At 38.7% G+C, this 22,081-nt stretch overlaps 1 protein-coding gene across 2 annotated transcripts in view; it reads left to right on the top strand.

The window, feature by feature from the left end:
- CCNI (cyclin I) overlaps positions 1-16,965 on the top strand; it is a 32,384-nt gene extending 15,419 nt beyond the window's left edge. For both annotated transcript variants that reach the window (XM_032632920.1, XM_032632919.1), the window contains 5 exons: positions 5,089-5,217; positions 8,406-8,480; positions 8,616-8,756; positions 9,054-9,284; positions 15,401-16,965. In XM_032632920.1, coding sequence (XP_032488811.1) covers positions 5,089-5,217; positions 8,406-8,480; positions 8,616-8,756; positions 9,054-9,284; positions 15,401-15,844 — 1,020 coding nt within the window. In that variant the 3' untranslated portion in view covers positions 15,845-16,965. The remainder of the gene's footprint in view (positions 1-5,088; positions 5,218-8,405; positions 8,481-8,615; positions 8,757-9,053; positions 9,285-15,400) is intronic.
- The last annotated feature ends 5,116 nt before the right edge of the window (positions 16,966-22,081 follow it).

Here is a 22,081-nt window from a genome sequence, read left to right as displayed (position 1 = left end):
CTTCATCACCTCTGGTTGCCCCCAACTCCTAGAGTGTAGCCAAGGATTCCAGCTGAGAGCTTGGAGTGTTTACTAGTGCCCCTTATTCCTGAAGGGTGCTAAACTCCTCCTGAACTCATTCTTGCTTTTCAGAGGCTTTCTGCTTAGCCTCTGAGAACCTTGTCCTTCCCAACTTCAGAATTTCATTCAGAATATGAATTAAGAGGAAAGTCAGCTGAGTGTCACATTCAGATCTCTGACCCTCCCTCTTCCCACTAGGTTCTTGGCTCTTCAGGTCTCCAGATTTTGTCTCTTGCCTTGTAAGACTCCCAAAGCTCTGTTGGTTTCTTTGCTCATACTTTACACCTCTTGCCATACTCACAGGATGGGCAGATGCCTGAAAGGGGAAGCTGTGCAGAGTGTTGACTCCTCTCTTATTGTTACCTCCTCTCCAGAATCTTGGCTCCTCAAGGCCCGGTTATCCTAGCAGTTCTCATGCCTTTCTGTTGCTGTTGTTAATAGCTTTTCTAGTCCTCAGCTAGAGTGTAGGTTTGCTGCTACCTACTCAGTCATAGGCAAAAGCAGTAAGGTAATTTTTTAAGAAGTGTTGAACTTAATAGTTGTGACAAGAGATGCTGTGGGAGCACAGGAAGGTATTTAGCCAGACTTATCGGGGAAAGTATCTGGTGGGGACTGACCATTGAAATATCTCTTAAAGGATAAATAATAAGCCAGGGAAAAGAGAGGGAGTGTGTTCCAACCAGAGGGAGCAGTATGAGCAAAGGAGCAGTGATGTAAGTAGCATTACAGGAACAAGGAAGAACATAAATACAAGTACTGCTGTTATGAGCTTTAAGGCAGAAAGTGATGAAAGGTGAGTGAGGCTGGAGAGGTAGGTCAAAGAGGGATTTGTATGCCATGCCTGGGGAGTTATACTTAATCTCTTAGGTAATGGTGAACCTTTTAGAGTTTAAAGCTGGGGAGGATTTGTGTTTTAATGATCAGAATAGCAGCAGTGGAATATAAAGCCCTGTGTTTTACCAGGTTGAGTCAAACCATTATAAATTCTCTGTGGGATTAGTTGTTCAACCAATTGACTGAACTCTCTTAACCCTATTTGAGAAATCCATATAAGAGAAAACAGATCCCTTGATCAGGGAATACTATCTAGGGTAGGCAGACCTCCTTCCTTCCTCCCTCCCTCCCTCCCTGATGGGATTACTTATGCACAGAACTTAATTGTTTAAAGCTATTCTGATAATATTACTGTTCAGTGCAGGTTTTAATTGATTTGAAAAAGTGATCTTAGGATCAGTATCACTTCACTTAAGAGTGAGTCTTCTCAAACCATTATCTTCTGTGGGGTTTTTTTGGTTATTGTTAGTTTTGGCTAGTGTTGATAATACTAGCCATGCAACAATGCTTTCTTGGTTCTATTCTCAAATTTTTAATATAAGTTAAAGTCCAAAGATTGTCATCTCTTTCATAACTAATTGCATTGTAACTGGTTTAAGAGAATTATTTATATGTAATATTTTGTAAATTTGTTTTTTCTGGCATCACAGAGTACCAGGTATTTTTAGAGGAGGGAAAGGGCAAAACTAATATTTAAGTGCCTTTTGCATTCTGTGTGTTTTACATAAGTTATATCATTTAGTTATAAATATGGTATGGAAATCTATTTAACTGTGTTCCCTTGTGTTACACCCATACTTACAGAACATTATGTTCATCTTCTGTGGGACTGCTTACAGTTATATGTTTGTGTTATGTATTTGTTTAATGTCAAACACCAGATAGTCACATTACATAATATAATCTGTTATTTAGGGATTTTTTTTTCCCCTATATCTCTGACCTGAAGGTAGAATTAATGGTGTTTTTATTCCTCATTGCTACTCTAGATCATTGTTCTTTCACCTCCCTAAAAGCGTCCCCAGTTTCATCAGATTGTATCACCATCTGCCTTTCCCTGTATGAATTTATTTCCTTGTAATTGAATTGTTCGGATGGCTTACTTAACATTACTTTTTTTTTTTTTTTTGGCACTTTTAGATAAAAACTCAACTTGGTAGAAATTTAATTTCTCTTGAATACTTAACTCTCTCCATCTAATAGTTTTGTGATTGCTTCACTTGGTTCCCAGGGACCCTTAGGAGCCCCTAGTCCAGCTCTTAAAGTAGCACCTCAAGGCTCTATGGAAGATGGAATATTGTAAAACCAGTGACCATACTAAGAGCTGTCTGACCCAGGGATTAGCTGTAGGGCTGTGTCTGCTTCCTCCCACCTCTGGAGAAGCCATAGAATCCAGATAGTATTTTTTTTTTTTTTGTGGTATGCGGGTCTCTCACTTTCTTGGCCTCTCCCATTGCGGAGCACAGGCTCCGGACACGCAGGTTCAGCGGCCATGGCTTACGGGCCCAGCCGCTCCGCGGCATGTGGGATCTTCCTGGACTGGGGCACGAACCCGTGTCCCCTGCATCGGCAGGCGGACTCTCAACGACTGCGCCACCAGGGAAGCCCCCAGATAGTATTTTGCTGCCTTTTTCAGACTCCTTTTGTAAGAGTGAGAATCCAACTCGTGGCTTTAATAGCGTAACTCCAGTTTCCTCTTGTCAAGTTGGATAATAGTCTCTGCAGGACATACAGTTCCCTGCTACTCTATATACCCCAAACCTGTCAAGCCCACAATTTCAGTCCCATGAACAAAAGAAACTTACTGTTTCTTTTTGATTCATTGAATTGTATCACTAGTTTCACTAGTTGTCAGAGTATCTGTTTCTAGCAGTCTTTTCCATCCATCTTGATTTTTATATGCAAATCTGAGGAGCTTAACAATAGGTTATTGCCTCCAGGTTGACATTGGTCCTATCCTTCAGAGTAAAGTTCACAGGTTTAAAATACTTGGTTCTTTTCCTTGCCTCACAAATGATCACCCCATCCCCTCACCTTAAGATACAAGTTAGTTACTGTCTCCTTCAAGAGCCTTTTACTCTACTCCCACACTGGGCCAGGTGCCCTTCCAGTGTGGTCTGCTAGCACCCTGTGTATGCCTCTATTCTAATGCTTACCATATTTTATTAACATTTTCTGATTGTTTTCCTCACCGTGAGACTTTAAATTGTAAAGTTTAAAGAGGGAGTTCATTCTTTTTTTATCCCCCCCTTGGCTGCATTGGATCTTCGTTGCTGCGCGCGGGCTTTCTTTAGTTGTGGTGCGCGGGCTTCTCATTGCGGTGGCTTCTCTTATTGCGGAGCATGGGCTTTACGCACACGGGCTTCAGTAGTTGCAGCACACCTGCTAAGTAGTCGCGGCACGCAGGCTCTAGAGCACAGGCTCAGTAGTTGTGGCGCACAGGCTTAGTTGCTCCGCGGCATGTGGGATCTTCCTGGACCAGAGATTGAACCCATGTCCCCTGCATTGGCAAGCAGATTCTTAACCACCGTGCCACCAGGGAAGTCCCAGAGTTCATTCTTCATTGTATTCCCATGACCTATCATACGACTGACACTTAATGTTCATTAATATGAACTCAGTTAAATGTCTTGATTGTCAGATGTTTTCAGATTATTGTTCATAGTCTTAACACCAGCTTGGTGGTGAGATGTAAATATAAGAGGTTGTAAACCATCTTTATCTCATTTTCTTCTCAGTATTTCTTGTGCAGTATTCTAGAGTCAATCTTTATTTGACAAAAGGAATTGACCAGAAGGTGAATGTATGGCAGTTAACCTTCTAAAATACCAGCTATAACTAAGTTTAGAGCTAAATATAAAAATTATGTGTGTGATTAGTTGGTTTGGCCAACACAGAAACACTTTATTTTGTTGTGTCAAAGCTGAAAACTGACAGAAAGAGGAGTTGGAGTAAAATAAGAGAAACTAGCCAGTGCAATAGTAGAGATTATAATGATCATCAAAGCGCTTATTCCTTACAAACTAAAGAAAGCTAAGAGGAGGGAGAGAAGAAATTCCAACTGAAATACCTGTTTGAGGAGATATATTGTCAAGATGTACAGCCCTTCGTGCTTCAGTAGCTCTTGAGGCATCTTTCTGTGATATAGGAATTAATTTCATTAAGTTGACCCTGAATGATCAGGAAAAAGGTTTAAGCTGTGGTCTCTCTACTTTCTGAGGAATGAGATAAGTATTATATTTATTTTTAAAGAGATTTCTATCCAAAATGGTTATGATAAATCCTGCAGTGCTTAGATTAAACCTTTACTTGTCTGGAACTCTCACTTATTGAAAATAGTCTTTCCCACTAATCACAGAGTTATTTCTGTAGTTTGTTGTGTTTACCTGGCAGAAGTAGTACTTACATAGATCTGTTTTATTAGTAGTAGATTAAGTATTACTAGGTTTGTTTTGTTTTTTATGGTGCTTACAAAACTGAAGAGTAAATCGTTAAATACTGCTTTAAAGTGTGTACCTTTTAAAAATTAAGCCTATATCCAGCAGTTTAAAATAATATGTTGGAAGATTAAAATGCCAATAATGTTTAGTGTTTGTGCAGTGATCTTTGTAATGATAAGTTGGTTCAGGTTAATTTCCCCTTCAATATTCTTTCATCATCTTTAAATGTGTAATTTGTCTCTTATTCCTGATATTTTTCATTTATTCCTCGTGACTTTAGTTTTGTTTTTAATGGACTGTCATTCTGTTATCATAGTCCATTTGTGTTTCCTAAAATAGTTTAATGGCTATTTGCTGCCTTAGAAAGAAATCCAGTATATTTTCTTATTCTCAAGAATTAAGAAAACTTACTTCCAAAATTACTATCAGTTGATATTAGTGTTACCTAAAATCTAAAACCTCAACTTAATTAAAGTATAGATATATAGTGAGATGACATTGTGAAAATTTTATTTAATAAATAAGAGAATATTGGATATTGATATTAAATGCTATAAGTAGTACATAAGGTTTTATCTTCATTTATTTCAAGTTTGATAGATTTTGAATAAACTTTAAAAGTTTTTAACATATAAACACATATTCCATAGCATTTGCTAACCTTTTATAAACAAGAATTACAAACATATCCTTGATGATAACTTGAAACTTTACTTGTTCACTTTATTTTTATTTTTTAATTGTTCCCTTATAGAATGTTTCTCCATCCCAGAGAGATGAAGTGATCCAGTGGCTGGCCAAACTCAAGTACCAATTCAACCTTTACCCAGAAACATTTGCTCTGGCTAGCAGTCTTTTGGACAGGTTCTTAGCTACTGTAAAGGTAAATATTTTAGAATACACTTACATACAGCTTCTTTTTTGAGGGTTTATATGCTACACCAGGGACTATTAGTAAAATATTCTACAAAGTGGGAAGGAGTGGAAAACCTTCCTAAAGATTATATATATACTTATAAGCTATTGCTTTAAGTTTTCGGAAATGTTTCTAATTATATTCTGTAGTTTTCTTTTGGCTACAAGTATTCATAATTTATACTTAACCTATGAAAGTTTTGATCTCTTGATTTTAATACAAACCATATAGCATTGGCAAAATGTTCAGTCATCTTTTTAACACACTGAGTACTAGTTGTGAACATTGAATCAGACTAGAAAAGTATAAGCCTATTGCATATTTTTCTCTGTCACTACTTATTTATTGAATCCCTTTTGTGTAGTTTTCTGAACAATATATAAATACTTTCTAGAGGAGTATAACAAGATGAACTGAACTGTCATAAAATAACTTCATTGTATTTTTGTTAAATGGCAGCATTACGGGTAAGTTTTATGTTGTCCCTATTGCTATAATATATTGTTGGTTATCTTATGTGAAATCAGTCATAGTAGGCCCACAACAGATTTAAAGCAGAAAGGCAGCATTTATTCAATAGCAAGGCATGAAAAGCAATTCAGTTGTTATTTGTATGCCTAGGAATATGTAGCTGCAGGAATGATGTATTCAGTGCTGAGGGTGCCATATTCTTTGTTATTAGGTATAAAAAAATAGAAGCCAAAGAATTATGGAGTGGAAGAATTTGGACGGCCACTCAAGTTACCTTTCTATGTTTCAAACTTCTACTTTTGAGAGTAAAGCAACTTAAATTATAATGACACTAATTGCCTGAAGTCTGGGTTATCTGAGATGCCTACATTTATCTAGGCATCAAGTCCCCCTCCCTTCTCCCTAGTCCCCTACTGTAGCTAATCTCCCTTTCACAGAGAAAGATTCGTTTGAGGTTAGTGTCGTTTCTTGGGTTGTATATTCCTCAAAAATTTTAATGGACTTGTTGTAGCTTCTATCATAGAGAAGATTTTTACTGGCCTTATTATTAAACATTTTAAACAGATTTAGGGGAAGTTTCTGGAACAATTAGAGAAATTTGCCAAGTAAAATATCATTTCTTTCATATTGCTTATTTAATGGGTCCCATCACGCTACTAGCATCAGATACTTAGATATGGTTAATCTATATTGAAACAATTCATCTAAAATGTATTCATAGTTTAAAGGTGCTTAAAGCAGACCATTAAAGGGCTACAACAGTGAATGGAACCTCAATCCCAGCTGTGCAGAAGAAGGTACTATGAAATTCTTTAAAAATAATAGATCTCGAGCCCTATCCCAGACATACTGAATCTGAATCTCTAGTAGGTGAGATCTGGACATCTGTATTTAAATAAACAAAAACTACATAGATGATTCTGGTATACATCCAGGATTGAGAACTACTGTTTGTTTAAAAAACACACACCCATATATTTGCTGTTGGGATTCATTTCAGTCCTAAATTTATTATTGGTGCCCTTGATTTGGGGGTTGCATTTCCTACCCAAAGTTGTTAACTGTTGGACTCTTTTCTTTGTAATGAACTCTGATTACCTCAGGGATATGGTTTTGATATGTTGTGTACATGGAGAAATAAGGGAACCTGGAAAACTGTCTTAGCAACAAGATCTGACTTCACTTTCTATATCACTTGTGTGGTGTCCATTAACCTTTGAGACTGTTTTCTCATCTGTAAAAGAAGATATATTTATGGCAGTGCTTTCTAAACAGTAATATTCTGATTAATATTAATGATTATTTTAAAACATTGATAGTATTGAACTAGCTTTTATTTCTCATACGGGCAGAGAATTGGAAGATTCCTAGACAGTCTGCCACTTATACTGAGGCACAATGGTCATTAGTTGGCATGTTTATTAAGTAATTAATCAAGGCCATACTCTGGTCATCAGAAGCCTTCCCCAAGGCTTCATGGGAATGTAATGTTTAGGTATAAAATGTTGAAACAGGTTTTCTTTGTGTTATCTAACTTATCTCTGTGTCATTCAATATAATTGGACTAAATTATCGTGATTATTTATTTGGCTGCACCGAGCAGCTGCGGGATCTTAGTACCCCAACCAGGGATTGAACCCAGGCCATGACAGTGAAAGCACCAAATCCTAACCATTGGACCACCAGGGAAATCCCTGTCCTGATTATTTAAAATTGGATTCTGATGCTGGGTTGGCAAACCCTATTCTACCAGTGACATAGAACTCATTATAGATAAGGAAAATAGGCAAATTCAAGCCCTCCTATGGGTGTCAAACCCAAGAAAGGTTTTTTCCCCACTAATTGGTTCTGTATATATGTAGGAGCCTTTCATTCTTATCATGGATCTTGAATATATAATTTTTTGGGTGAACATTTAATTAGAAAATTTCATCTGCTAGCATCCTATAATTTTTTAAAGCATGTGAAATATATTAATAGCCTTTATTTTATTTTCCCTTCTTTCTCTTTAATCCCCCTAACACCTAGTATGTTAATCTAACTGATATAACAGGCAAAGAGAATAAAACTAGCTTAAAAAATATACAAATATATTCTTAATTTGGGGAATTTTATTAAATAAAAAAATGTCTTGTAAAATCAAGCTCATCTCTGCTGGATAGAAATTAACTTTGGCTAACTAGCATTGGTTGAACTTCCAACAATGGAATGTTCTTAGTATTTCCATAGAGTATAAGGCTGAGGTTATGAAGTTAAAAGTCAGCTCTGATCTAGAAAGCAGTGGGTAGGGGGGCTTCCCTGGTGGTGCAGTGCTTGAGAATCTGCCTGCCAATGCAGGGGACACGGATTCGAGCCCTGGTCTGGGAAGACCCCACATGCCGCGGAGCAGCTGGGCCCCTGAGCCACAGTTACTGAGCCTGCGCGTCTGGAGCCGGTGCTCCGCAACAAGAGAGGCCGCGATAGTGAGAGGCCTGTGCGCTGCGATGAAGAGTGGCCCCCGCTCACCACAACTAGAGAAAGCCCTCGCACAGAAACGAAGACCCAACACAGCAAAAATAAATAAATAAATATTTAAAAAATGCGTAGGAATCAGATTAATTGAATTCCATAGAATTGTGTGCATACTTTTAACTCATCTTTTTGAAGAATCACTGAAGTTGCTTTTTCTCTCTTCCCCATTTTAGGCCCACCCAAAATACCTGAGTTGTATTGCAATCAGCTGTTTTTTCCTAGCTGCCAAGACTGTTGAGGAAGACGAGGTAAATATTTTCCTTTAAAGATTAGTCATGTCTCTTTTTTGAAATTATCCTTTTATTTTCTGTTTACCAAAACAAAAACTGAGTTTATTTTTTTCTGTCCTGTCCTCCTGCCCCATCCCCCTTTGCTTTGGATAGAGAATACCAGTACTGAAGGTGTTGGCAAGAGATAGTTTCTGTGGATGTTCTTCATCTGAAATTCTGAGGATGGAGAGAATTATTCTGGATAAGTTGAATTGGGATCTTCACACAGCCACACCATTGGATTTTCTTCACATTGTAAATATACCTGAAATCTTTTCGTTTCTTATTTGAATGTGTAGTCCTATTTCAGTAACTTGAAAAGTAGATTGCCCACTCATTTTTTTTGTTGTTGTTCTGATTTTTAGGAAAAGGAAAATAATTGCAGTTAGCCAAGGAAAAATGAGAAATTGGGGTGTATGTCAAATCATTGAAGCTAAAATTGCAAACTTAGAAATTGAGTAATACCTGAGGTTACATCAGTTTCTGTATATAGCTTATCTAGACATTTGAGTAAAACTAGTGATGTTCTTGTGATTGTTTTTATTTTTTTAGTTCCATGCCATTGCAGTGTCAACTAGGCCACAGTTACTTTTTAGTTTGCCCAAACTGAGCCCATCTCAACATTTGGCAGTCCTTACCAAGCAATTACTTCACTGTATGGCCTGCAGCCAACTTCTGCAATTCAAAGGATCCATGCTTGCCCTGGCCATGGTTAGTTTGGAAATGGAGAAACTCATTCCTGATTGGCTTCCTCTTACAATTGAACTGCTTCAGAAAGCACAGGTAGGTGTCAGTCTAATTAAAGAGTGTTCATTTTAAATTTTTTCTCCTATTGGGATACATAGGGTGAGCAGATAGTTATAAAACTAAGAGACATTTTAATCTTGTAATGGCAACTCATTTTTAAGAGTATAGTTTTACACACTTTAAATTTATGTGTTAGATGTCTTTTTTCCTTTTTTAAAGCTCAGATAGTATTTTCTTGATTCTTTTCATCCCTTCTAGATTACTTTAAAAGTAAGATTCTTGATAATATATTCTCCATTAGTTTTGTATGAAGAACATTCCTAGCTATATTTGTAGGTTTCATTATAGTACTTCTGACTTACTCATTTTATAAAAGTCAAGAACATAAGTTGCAAGAAGTTACTTTTTTAGACAAGCAGATAATTTATTGTTGGCTAGAGAGGGAAGTATTTGGCAAATAGAAACTATATTCCTGAAGTTCCAGGACTTTCTGAAGTCCTGGTAGTTCTCACTCTTGCTTAAGATTGGTTAATAACTTGTATCTGCAAATTGATACAAAATGTTAGCAGTCAGTTAAATTTTTATCAACTGTCTATATAAAAAGTAAAAGTTTAGTGGAGAAAAATGTCATTCAAATGAAAAATTAGTAATGGCGCTGTATGTTAGCAGCAACTTGGAGAGAATCCTTATTGCTTCTATTCATGTCACCAAATAGAACCTACAAGTTTAGATCTGCTGCAAACCATACTCCTCGGCCAACTGAGTCCATAAAAGACTTACGAACCCACTTTCCTTTTAAACATATATGTCCCTACTTATCTCATTTGGCAGTAGTTACTCTGATTTGTTTCATTGAGTGTTATTTAGAGCAGAGTCTGTTAAATTCTGAGCTTAAAAACATTTTGTAATATAAAAAGAACTAACTTGAGCAAAGGGCTGCAGTTATTGAGCTAATAAAACATAATTCTATAAAAGAAAGAGAATACTTGAATTTGGTGTTTTGTAAGATAGTTATAATTGACGATTTTATAGATATGAGCTATAAAAGTTAGCAGACCTAGACATGTAAGGTATACCAGTGCAGCCTCTCAGCTGAGGATATCATGCCCTAGTTGGTGAGCAGAGAAGGGCTGAGAGTCTTTTCATAAAAATGATGATGATGATGGTCAGATCAGTATATCAACTAGAGCTCCATCCCTCTTATATGTGTCTTGTTCCACTGTTCTTAGCATGGCTCAGCTTGTTCTGTATCCCTGGGAAACATGGTGTTAGTGTAACAAAGGCTATTTCTCCTTCATGTTCTTTTAATTGCATGTGTTAGATTAAAATAATTGAGAAGTGCTTCTTTGCGTTGAAATAAATGCTATAATGAAAATAAACCCAAGGAGATAGTTACTGTTTAGTGAGAATTTTTAGAAACTAACATAAACTACCACATAAGTGAATGGTGTAGCACAGAACATTTACTTTGCCTACCTAGAGTGTTGGAAAATGAAGTTGAATATTAATCTTTTACATTAGACTGCAGAAGGAGGGGAAGGGACATAAAGAGAACATCCTACCTCCTACATTTTTCATCTTTTTATTGGAACAAAGGACATATTTCTAAACGCCTCCATGACTTGGTCTCTGTGCCTGTTTCCAATCTAGTACAGAGAAAATTTGCTATATGAAGAGTTACTGTCACAGAGAAAGGACAGGCTTCGAAGCATAAATAGTAAGAATGTAAATAGCATGTATATTCTGTAGCTTTGAGGGCTTGTTCTCTACTGAAGAACACTAGAGAATCTGCTTATTCTCTTTTATAAGTCTTCTGGTGCTAGAAGAAAGTGTTCACTGAAACTGTTTTCCCCAAGTATTATTGTTATAAGCTTGGAAATTGAAGGAACCTTCTTAGAAATCATATCATTCAACTCCTTTATTTTATAGCTGCAGTCCGGGGAACTTGGGACTTTCTCAGAGACACACAGAACTTAGTAGGCAAAGAAAACTAAAAAAAAAAACCAGTGCTTTTTCTGTACCACAGAAACCTTGAAGATTCTAGTCCAGTGGTTTTAAGAGTTTCCTTTAGAACTGGAACCCTTCCCTCACCCCCAACAAAATCTTGTACACACACAATCCCAAAATCCTAAGTAGTAAAGTATTACTTTGTAATGTGTGTTTGGGGCACAGGCCTATCAGATGCAGTCCTATTTAACATGGCCTCTTCCCTTTCATAAGCTATTTGGACATAGTTTGAAAACCACTGTTCCTTTCTCTTGTATATGTATATAGTTATATTCCACAGATATTTATTGAGAAATCTATGATCAAGGCATTGGGGATACAGTGATTCTAAAACGTCTCTGCTTCATGTAATAGTCAAGTTATAATAAGGAAGACAGTTTAAAACAAGTAAGGTCACAGAACTTCAGAGATTTTGAGACTTGGTTTTAGCAATTCTCTGAAACCCTCGTGGCCCAAATCTGAGTGGCTCCTTATTCTTTAAGACTCAGACATTTTTACCTTTTGCTAAGTTCACCTGTGTTCATGTAGAACACCAAGTCTAATATCTTTGTAATTAGACCCATGACAAGGCCATAGTAATATCAGATGTTTCTCCTGGATTTCTGGTTCTAGTTTAGAAAATTCTTGCATCAGATGGTAAGATCATGCTGGAATTACTTCTGACATGTTTCCCAGGGTCCTGGTTTGAGAGGACTGCTTAGTGGTCCATCATAGACATCTCATGCTGTGAGGGGGCCCACTATCACCAACTCTGCCTGTGTTCCCTTTGAGAGGACTGCTTAGTGGTCCATCATAGACATCTCATGCTGTGAGGGGGCCCACTATCACCAACTCTGCCTGTGTTCCCTCTGGACTTCAGACGAAGTACAGTGAGTGTTCCCTGGTTTGAAAGGCAAGCTTCCTCTTGTCCCTCCCTGTCCCCTCCCCAGTCCACCGCCCCCATCACCACCCCTCATCTCTTTTGCTACCTGAGTTGTTGCTCATCATTCTGGGATAGCTAACCCTCTCTTTCCTCTTACCCCTTCTCTCATTGCTCTGCTTCTGTGGCTATACTCATGTTCTCCTCTTTCTGACTGACGTGGTCGACCTTGATTATCTCAGGATGTGAAATCTACCCAGATTAGTGTGGTGGTCTTCCTAGACCCTACTCAGGCACTAGTCAAAGTAGATGTTTCTGCTGTGGTGTAGTTTAAAATTAGAGTATGGAGTTAAGGAAGCAGACCTTCCCCACCAGGGTCTTCTAGTTCTTCTTAAAGGTGCTTAAAGTCAGACTACTTAACTGCACTGCACGGTATTTTCAGTGCTTTATGCTGTCCATTGAACCTTGTGGGTCCATCTGAACCAATTACATCATGCTGTTCTGATCCCCTCTTCCCATCAGTAACCTGTTTGGATGTCTGCTCTGTAAACTTTCAATGCTATTTACCCTACCTCCTTGGTGAGCTATACTATAGTTCTGTTTGTTGTTGCAGGGGATGCTTTAAAATGGTTACCGTATTTGAATTTGGGGAGATAGTTAAATGCTCTCTTGACACTCTGCAATCAGAACAAGTTCATTTTAAATCTTTTTATAACAATTTCATTAGAGGACTTGTCTGGTGTCTAAAGTTGCAGTAATTCCAGTATGTGTGCTTATTTTGTTTCCTCCACTGCATCTCAATGAGGACCGTATTATTTTTTTTTCTTAGAACAAATTTAGGTTGTAGTAGATTAGAAGAAATTTATTTTGATGCATTATTTTAGACAAAGGACTTAACTTGGGTGGAAGTAGAGTTCATTAGATGGTATTGGTTTGCATAATCTTCATTGTCTTTCTAGCCCCCTTTTCTGCCAGTCCTCACCTATAAATAGAACTCCCTATTTACTATTTTCACAGAGGAAGTTTATAGTGACATAAATAGTCTTCCTTTTACTTGAAATACATGTCCTCCTTTTTCAGGGTTCTTCTGTGATACTATGCCCAGTGACCAAGGCATTAGAATATTTGTGATATTTTTACTTTTCTAGGCCATTGAGTATCATTCATTTGTTAAAGAACAGTTCATTAAACCTAGGTATACTTATAATAATTTTTACCCTGTAGCCTTCTTTTCACTTCCCAATTCCTGTCTTTTTTTTCTGTTACCTCTTTTGTAGGCTTTTTGAAGAAGCGTGGTACCTGGCCTAGAGTACCAGTTGCCTTAAAGAACTTTGAAGCCCCATCCCTATCCTGTGTGCTTTGTTGCATTGTTTTTAAGAGAGGAAAAGAAATTCTAATACTAGTTAATAATATCTTACCTGTTTGTTAGGGTGTTATCTAGTGCCTTTCAAACTAGGGGAAAAAAATTAGTGAACAAAATAGTAGATATTAAAAATGGTCATTTTCAGGTATAGTTTCTGACAACTTCAGACATTTTTACCTTTGTACTACGTGATGACTAACACCAGCCTTTCGTCTTCCTTTCCACTGACCTGGGTAACAAGTAATGAGTATATTTAGAGATAGAAATAATTTTCTCACCAAATGTGTTCTTGCAGAGCATGTTATTTTCCTTTATTTTCTCTGTGGTATTGCGAAGTCATGCTGTGTGCTACAGGTTTTATAGGTATGAATAAGAATTGATTATATAAAGAATATATAAGACTGGAAAGTGATCCCCGATAGTTAAATAGTCAGGACAGGCTTCCTGGAGGTGGCATCAGTTAGCCAGACCTGGAAGGAATATGTAACACAGTTTCAACGTGTAGAAACAGGATGAGCAAGGGTAAAGTAAGAAAGGGCAAGATTTGTGCAGAGTAGAGAGCAGGCCTGTTTGGCAGGAACGTAGAACACAAATTGGGATATGGTAGGAGGAAATAAGGCTGGGTCCGATTGTGGAGAGCCTTCTTAATACCAAGCTAAAGAGGTTAGATTATTTCTGGCAGGCACTTGGGGTGCCGCTAAAGAAATTTGAATAGGGAGAAATATATGTTGCCAGAGTAATTCTGACCAGAGCTATAATTGCAGGGAAAGTAAGGCAAAGAGCAACTAATTGGACTCTCTATCACAAGTAAGATTTTGAAGGCCTTCCAGGTACAGTCAGTGGTGCTAGAAACTTAGGGAATAAAAATGAATATGAGGGCTCCCCTGGTGGCGCAGTGGTTGAGAGTCCGCCTGCCGATGCAGGGGACACGGGTACGTGCCCCGGTCCGGGAAGATCCCACATGCCGCGGAGCGGCTGGGCCCGTGAGCCATGGCCGCTGAGCCTGCGCGTCCGGAGCCTGTGCTCCGCAACGGGAGAGGCCACAGCAGTGAGAGGCCCGCGTACAACAACAACAACAAAAACAAAAAACAAAAAAAACCATGATACACTGCCTACCTCTTGGGATCTTGTAGTCTATAGTAGAAAAGCATAAATGGTTAAATAGATCATTCTAATACAGTGTAGTAAGTATGATGACAGGTTGATACAAAAACGGATGACCCTGAAATTTGGGTTTGTCGGGGGGTTAAGGGGAGTCAAGGGTGGCTTCAAAAAGGACTGATACCTGAATTATCCTGAAGGATAAGAAGGAATTAGTGAAACCCGCAGATTAAAAACATGAGCAAGAACGTTTTTTCTTATTGTTGTCAATTCTGCTGTTTTCTACAAAAATATAACTTGTCAAAGGTTCCAATTTACTGTTTTAAAAACAAAATAATAAGTTGTTCAAAATTCTTAGCCTTTCCCCATCCCTTATGTAAATTTTTTCTTGCCTCTGTCTGCTTCTTTAAATGCTTAATGGATTTTATGTTTATCTGTACCTTGGTCTTCACTAAGGAGGTTGGAAGAGAAAAGGAGGGTAGGGTGAAAGGTCTTCTAGACAGGGGAGATAGCCTGAACAAAAGCATACGTTGGAATATATAGCAGTGAACAAAAGAGAATAATTTCAGCTTTCATGCAGATGTACAGCATACAGTTGCAAATAAAGAATTCAAGTTCCAAAGAAGTTTATAATACAAATACAGATTTGGACACAATTTCTAAAAATGATAGGTAGGCTGGAGGAGTAGACGAGTTTGAGGTAAAAGATGTGGGGAGAGAAATCTTGGGGGGCAGAGGGCACGGGGAGAAAAAGTGGCCAGCAAAGACGACAGACAGCCTATATTAATTATCAACTTTGTGTTTTCTTTCCCCCGGGCTCAGATGGATAGCTCCCAGTTGATCCACTGTCGGGAGCTTGTGGCACATCACCTTTCTACTCTGCAGTCTTCCCTGCCTCTAAATTCCGTTTATGTCTACCGTCCCCTCAAGCACACCCTGGTGACCTGTGACAAAGGAGTGTTCAGATTACATCCCTCCTCTGCCCCAGGCCCAGATTTCTCCAAGGACAACAGCAAACCAGAAGTGCCAGTCAGAGGTACAGCAGCCTTCTACCATCATCTCCCAGCTGCCAGTGGGTGCAAGCATACCTCTGCTAAACGCAAAGTGGAGGAAATGGAAGTGGACGACTTCTATGATGGGATCAAACGGCTCTATAATGAAGATAATGCTTCAGAAAATGTGGGTTCTGTGTGTGGCACTGATTTATCAAGGCAAGAGGGACATACTTCCCCTTGTCCACCTTTGCAGCCTGTTTCTGTCATGTAGCTCCAGGTGTTACCTTCAAGTGCAAACTAAGGTAGACTACTGTGGGAATGGGAACATGGAAAACAGGATAGGCTGTATAAAGGTATATACCTTACCAGGCTGATTCGAAATGAGCCAGAAAAAAAAAAAACCTGTTGACTTGTATGGCTAATTATAATTCAACATTATTTAAGCACTTAAAGACCAAAAAAAGTGTAAAATTCAAGATCAAAAAATTTTTAAGTAAAAAATTTCTTCGTAGTGTTTGTCAGTTCCACCCTTTTCTCTGCTAAAGTGTAATGTAGATTACCCTGTGTCAGAAATTCACGTTCAGTGTTTTTTTTTTTAAAGTTCCAAAATTCCTAGCTAGCAGACCTTGTCCCAGATCCTGATTTAATTTTCCTCTTGCTTTTGCTTGCTGCTTCTTTGAATACTAAATGAATTTTATGCATGTTGACCTATAGCCTGCCTTCCACTGATGAGGAAACCCTGAAAATTTGTTTTTAGCAATTTAGTGAACAGATTATTTCAGTGACAGCCATGTTGATAATCCATGATTCAAATTCAACTTAATCTGAAAAAGGTACTTCAGAATCGCCTGTGAATCAGAGTTGGTAACAGAAGAAGAACTCCCATTACCATGTTGATTTTTGTTTGTCTCCTTTCAATTTCTAGAGTTTGGAAACAAAATTAATATTTTCATTTTTATCTTAAATTGAAGCTTAAAAGTGGCATGTGATTAGGACACTCTTAAGATTTGTTGGAAGCATTTTTGACATTTGTATAATAGAATTTGTGATAAAGTTAATATATCCAGGTGCTCACCAAAGAAACATGTAACAACTAAAATTAGATTAAAAAAAACTGTTCAGTTCACTCATTTATAATCAGTAGGAGAGACTGTCTAGATGTTGGGGCAGCTCTATGATTTGGGTCTGTAACATGTAATAACTGAATTCAGTACCCTAGTTTTATGTTAAGCTATTAGGATTTACTTGATAAAAGTTAATCCCCCTGCCTCCCCAGCCTACCTGTATTCTCTTCATGACTTCTGGGTCCTGAGCTCCCTGTGCAGCCTGAAGAAGGTACTGCAGTCAGAACCATGTACTGATTGGTAGCAATAAAAGTTGTCCTTAACCTTTTTCTCTCTTTTTTTCCTGCTTGTGAAGAAGTGCAAGTTCTTGATTAGTTAGGCACTGCTGTTTCAACTGCGGAAGATGATAAAAATCCTAATATGCTTGCAGAAAATAAAACATGAAGGAAGGGGGGGATTTAAATGTGGCTGAGTTTAGGTTTTGACATGGTGGACTGTGACCTTGCAAACAGTAAATTCTTAGCTTAAGGAACCGTGAGGGCAGACACAGACCCATAGCTAGATAACCTGTCACTTTTAAGCCACCGATTTTGTTCTGGTTTAGCAGAGCAAGAGTATTCTCCGGTCAGCATTTGACTTTTAAAGTCTTTTATGGTAGGGCTGGCTACCTGCCGTAGTCCGATCAAGGGGGGAAACACGTGTAAGTACAGGGAGTGAGAAGGAATATACAAGAACGAACTACTTTTGGCGTGAAGACAGCATGAGGCTGGCTTTGCAGATACACATAAAAAAAAAAATCCCACCTATCCTAATCTTCATCTGGTTCTGTTTCTTAATTCTCCTGAATTGTGGGAGCTCCAGGAAGTCCACAACTACAAATGTTCATCATTAAAATAAATGCTGCGTAACCCCCCGCCCACTTCCACTTAACAAATGAGGAACATTTTTGTTACGTAGAAAGCTAGGGATAAAGTTGAGTCTAGAATCAGAATATTTCATTTGTGGTCCAGTTGCTACATACAGATGGTACAGAAGTTAGAAATAATATTTCAATTTCTTGATCTTGAGGCTTTCTAAAAAATGGATGGTAAGTCCGTTTGGAAAAAAGTATTTTCATGGGAAACTGAATTGGAGTGGTTGGGCTGCTGCTAGGTCTCATGCCTCAAAGCTTATTTAACCCATAGATCAGTTAAATGATAGTACTTTGGAGACCAGCCCCTCCTGAGCACCCTTTCAGTTACATCTCCCTGCCACTGTCCCAGAGACCTGAGCTGCCATGAGCTCTTGGAGAACTTTGGCTCTCTGGGGCCTGAACTCACGGACTGAGACAGAAAAAAGCAGAACATTCTTGAAGTGTGGAACTTTTCATTAAGAATGTTCCTACTGTTAAATTAGATCCTGTTTTATCAGAAACTATGCTCATTAGCCTGTCCCAAGATACCTGTCTTAAATCTTGGCATCACACCACAATTACTCTCTTCCAAGATTTGGAAACTTGAGCTTTATGGATCACGATTGCCTGGTGCCTCCTGGTGGTGAGAAAACCTGTTATTCCACAAAGGCTCTGCAAAGGCAAGGGAATAAACATGATGGGAGAAATTAGTTATTCTCTAATCCTCCGTTCAACAGAAGTGAAAGTGCACGCTCTAGCTCCTGAAGCTCTTACTAGGAGTAGCCGAATAATTACTTGTCTTTCAGGGTTGAAGTTCGTTACCTGTGGAGAACTGAATTTTCTGCAGATGATGTCTTACATTAGTGTGGAGGGGAGGGCTGGGAAAGGAGAGTGCTCTCGAGTGCCAGTTAAAAAGACTGATACAACTGATTTGTCAGAAATGTTCCTGACACCATGCCTTCGGCTCTAAAAGAAGCTATAGCGTAGCTCCTCACTTGGCCAAGCTGATGAGAATCGGAGCCTACAGTCCTGCCATTGAGGCAGTTAAGACATTGGCGTCTGCCCCCGAAGAAGTATTCTTTCTTTTCTCCTATGTTGTTAGAACCAACACGTATGTATGTCCTGTCTATTCTCTTTACATACCTGGATTTTCAGGATTTCTAATTCACTCCTTTGGAGTTCCTGAAACAAGAAAGTAAGTTGTCCTTGAGCATCACTGCCCGTAACAGCACAATGTGGTTAAAGCCACTGATGCTCAGCAAGCATAACGGGGAGCCTTGTTATCTTCATCCTTAAGGTAGTTTGTACATTTTCAACTGGAAAGGGGAAGATACTGTGCCAGATGTCTTTCTTCACAAGCCTCCTGGGACATAGCAGGTTGAAGATTAGAGAATTGTCCACATAGCCAAGAATTTTTAACAAGGTTCAATTTCTGACTTACCAAATATAAAGGATAAAGCTTTGAGATACGATGTTTTGTCTAACATGTAACTGTTATTTCTAAAGCCTCCAAAATTGTTGAAACCAGTCTTTAAACTGTGTTAACAGGAGAATGTCTCCTATGCTCATTTATAATGTTTTGAGCTTTGGCCACTAGATGGTGCTTTTAGAAAAATAGAACATCTTTTTAAGTTTCCAGGAGAAACTGGGCTTACGAGCAGTTGAGCGCTCACCTCTTGTTGCTAAGCAATGCGTCAGCATCATTTGCAGTTACAAGTTCACATCACGTAAGCCATAGGAGGCCTGTGCATGTGGGACTGAGGGAAATTAGCTATATCTGCCGTGGTTTGGGACAGATGGTGGCTAAGCGTGTCTCGTACCAAAAAAAAAAAAAGTTTTACAAATTAAAAATCCTAATACTTGTACATTGTTCGGTCCTGCAAGATAACTTCGAAATGTGATTGAGAATACTTGAAAATAGCCAACTCCCAAAAGCTTGCTGCTTTCATTTTGAGCTGGATTTGACCAATCAGTAGGACAGAAAAGGTGAAGTACAGGCTTTGTAGCACAGCTTGCATTAAGGAGTTAAAATGAAAGCTCTCCCTCACCATACCGATGAGTTTACAGACCTTCCTTTATTTACAGTGTGGTTACGTCCCGATAAACTCATCGTAAGTTGAAAATATCCTTAAGTCGAAAATGCATTTAATGCATCTAACCTACTGAACATCATAGCTTAGCCTAGTCTACCTCAAATGTGCTCAGAACACTTACAGTAACCTTACAGTTGGGCAAAATCATTTAACACAAACTCTGTTCTATAATAAAGTATTGAATATTCTATGGAATTTATTGAATACTGAATTGAAAAACAATGCTTCTAAGTGTATCCGCGGTTTACCCTCGTGATTGCATTGGCTGACTGGGAGCTGCAGCTCGCTGCCACTCCCCAGCAAAGTGAGCATCCAAACTGCATATTGCTAGCCCAGGAGAAGATCCAAATTCAGAAATACGGTTTCTACTCAATGCATATCACTTTCACACTATCATAAAACCAAAAAACTGTGAGTCAAACCATCTTAAGTCAGGGACCATCTGCAGTGGTTTTTATGATGTAAGACCCATGTGTAGCACACAGACATAACTCTCCCTGGGCCATCTCTTGATTATTGAAAAGGTGTCATGAGAGGTAACCAAGAACGTCTTATCAGATAGAGAAATCTGAAGAGAGCACAAAACATAGTGTTGAAGTTTCCAGGAGGCTGAACCTCTCCATTTCTCTTGACTCTTGAAGTACAACCTTCATAGATCAGATGCCAAAACTGTTGACCTTATTGTGTTACACAACAGTAGGGCAGTGTAGAAAAGCATAGGCCCAGTAAACTCTTTCTCATGCTCAGAAACAGCTTATTTTGTTAGCAAGGGAACACTCCAGAAAGAAGGGCAACCTTAAGAAAGAAACCACTGAAAAGCAATTGGGGGTGGAGGTGGGTTTTGCTTTTCAGAATACTATCTCTCACAATTTAGCACAGAAAGGGCTTACCTTTTCTGTTTACCCCCAGAATCTGCCATGTTTGAGGTATGCAGAGAGACATGCAATTCATAGTGCGTGGCTACATCCACAGTACCTAATGTAGGCCTGGTGCAGTATATAGAATAAAAGTATTTGGGGGGGGGTGTGGGAAAGATGGATGGATATAAATAAAGGGCAAGGAGAGCTAGAACTGCAACTCTTCAGTATTCTCAAACGCACCGTGCAGAGAAGGCATGGTTAAGCAGTTCTTCGTGGAATGTTATTCTGCACCCTCCCCACCATACACAAGTTTTCTTTTTGACAGGGACCAACCTGGTGATAATAGCCTCTGCCTCCTCTGATCTAGGTGCCATGATTTTGAAAGGAAGTTTCCATAGTGGACTGAAATGCCATTCAACTCACAGCATGCAAATAACTGATTTGAGGCAGATGTGAAGTCTTCATCTGTACCTCCCACGATGTTCCACTAACAACCAAAAGATCTCATTTGTAAACAGCTACCTGTCAGAATAGGAAGGTTGGAAAGCGAGGTGAGCAGATACCGAGGCTCGCAATTAGTCTTTTTAGATTAACACATTCAACCTCTACACCAGCCCTGAGGGTGCCAGTTGTTTGCTAGAGATTGATCTGAAAGCCAGATGGTATCAGTCTCAAGGACTAAATACCATGGTCTTAAGGATTCAAGTACAAGGATCTTCAAAATGAGCCACATTGCCAACACTGTCAGTCTCCAGGGTGGAAAGATGACAGTCATCTGCAAAGCAAAAGGTTTTGCATAGAAATGTCATTTAAATACAGTGAAAATTATGTACTTAGTTTTTCAGATATCCAGAACTTTTACCCATAAGCTGGGACAATGATAGGCAGAAAAATAACCAAAATAACTAAGAAGGACGTTTAGGTACAGTTGATGAGGAAAAGTATGGTCAAGCCTATTGCGAAGATGACCTAATTTTATCTGACCCAGCTCAGCACATACTAATTCAGATCAGGTCTCTCCTTTATACGTGTACGTGTGCTGTGCCCATCTCAAGTAGACCATCTAGACTACACTCACTTTTCAGCAATAAGGCCGAGTCTGTATCTGAAGTCAAGTAAGGTTTTTGTTTTAAACACTGTATGAAAAATAAAAAGCCTATCACCAATGGAAATAGGTTCAGATGGCTCAGTTCTCCCTGCTTTCCAACAATCTAGCTTGAGATAAACGAGTCGTTTTTATTATTCGTATCTCTTAGTTGGTCAGCCAAGAGAACTTGAGAACCTACCAGTTTTATCAACATTTGAGAAAAGGAACCACCTTAAGTAAAATGCCAAATCAATGGAGGATAGCTGTGTACTTGACCAGTGGTGTCTGTTATCCACTTTCCCTAGATAACTGAACAGAGGCCAACCTGCGTGTAATAGCCAGTTCCCCCGCCCCTCCCATTAAGATGATGACCATTGCACTTCCTCCAACATGAAGATTAAAAAGGGAATAACAGAAATAGATTACACATTTCTCTACTTAAACAAACAAAAAAAAGACTGCCTAATTTGCTTTTTAAATATTGCCCCAAAAATGTCTTTACAATCTGATGC

The sequence above is a fragment of the Phocoena sinus genome, chromosome 5 (assembly GCF_008692025.1).
Source record: "Phocoena sinus isolate mPhoSin1 chromosome 5, mPhoSin1.pri, whole genome shotgun sequence".
NCBI classification, from domain to species: domain Eukaryota; kingdom Metazoa; phylum Chordata; class Mammalia; order Artiodactyla; family Phocoenidae; genus Phocoena; species Phocoena sinus.
Note: the sequence above shows the minus strand (reverse complement) of the source record. Positions and strands in the feature narration are given on the sequence as shown.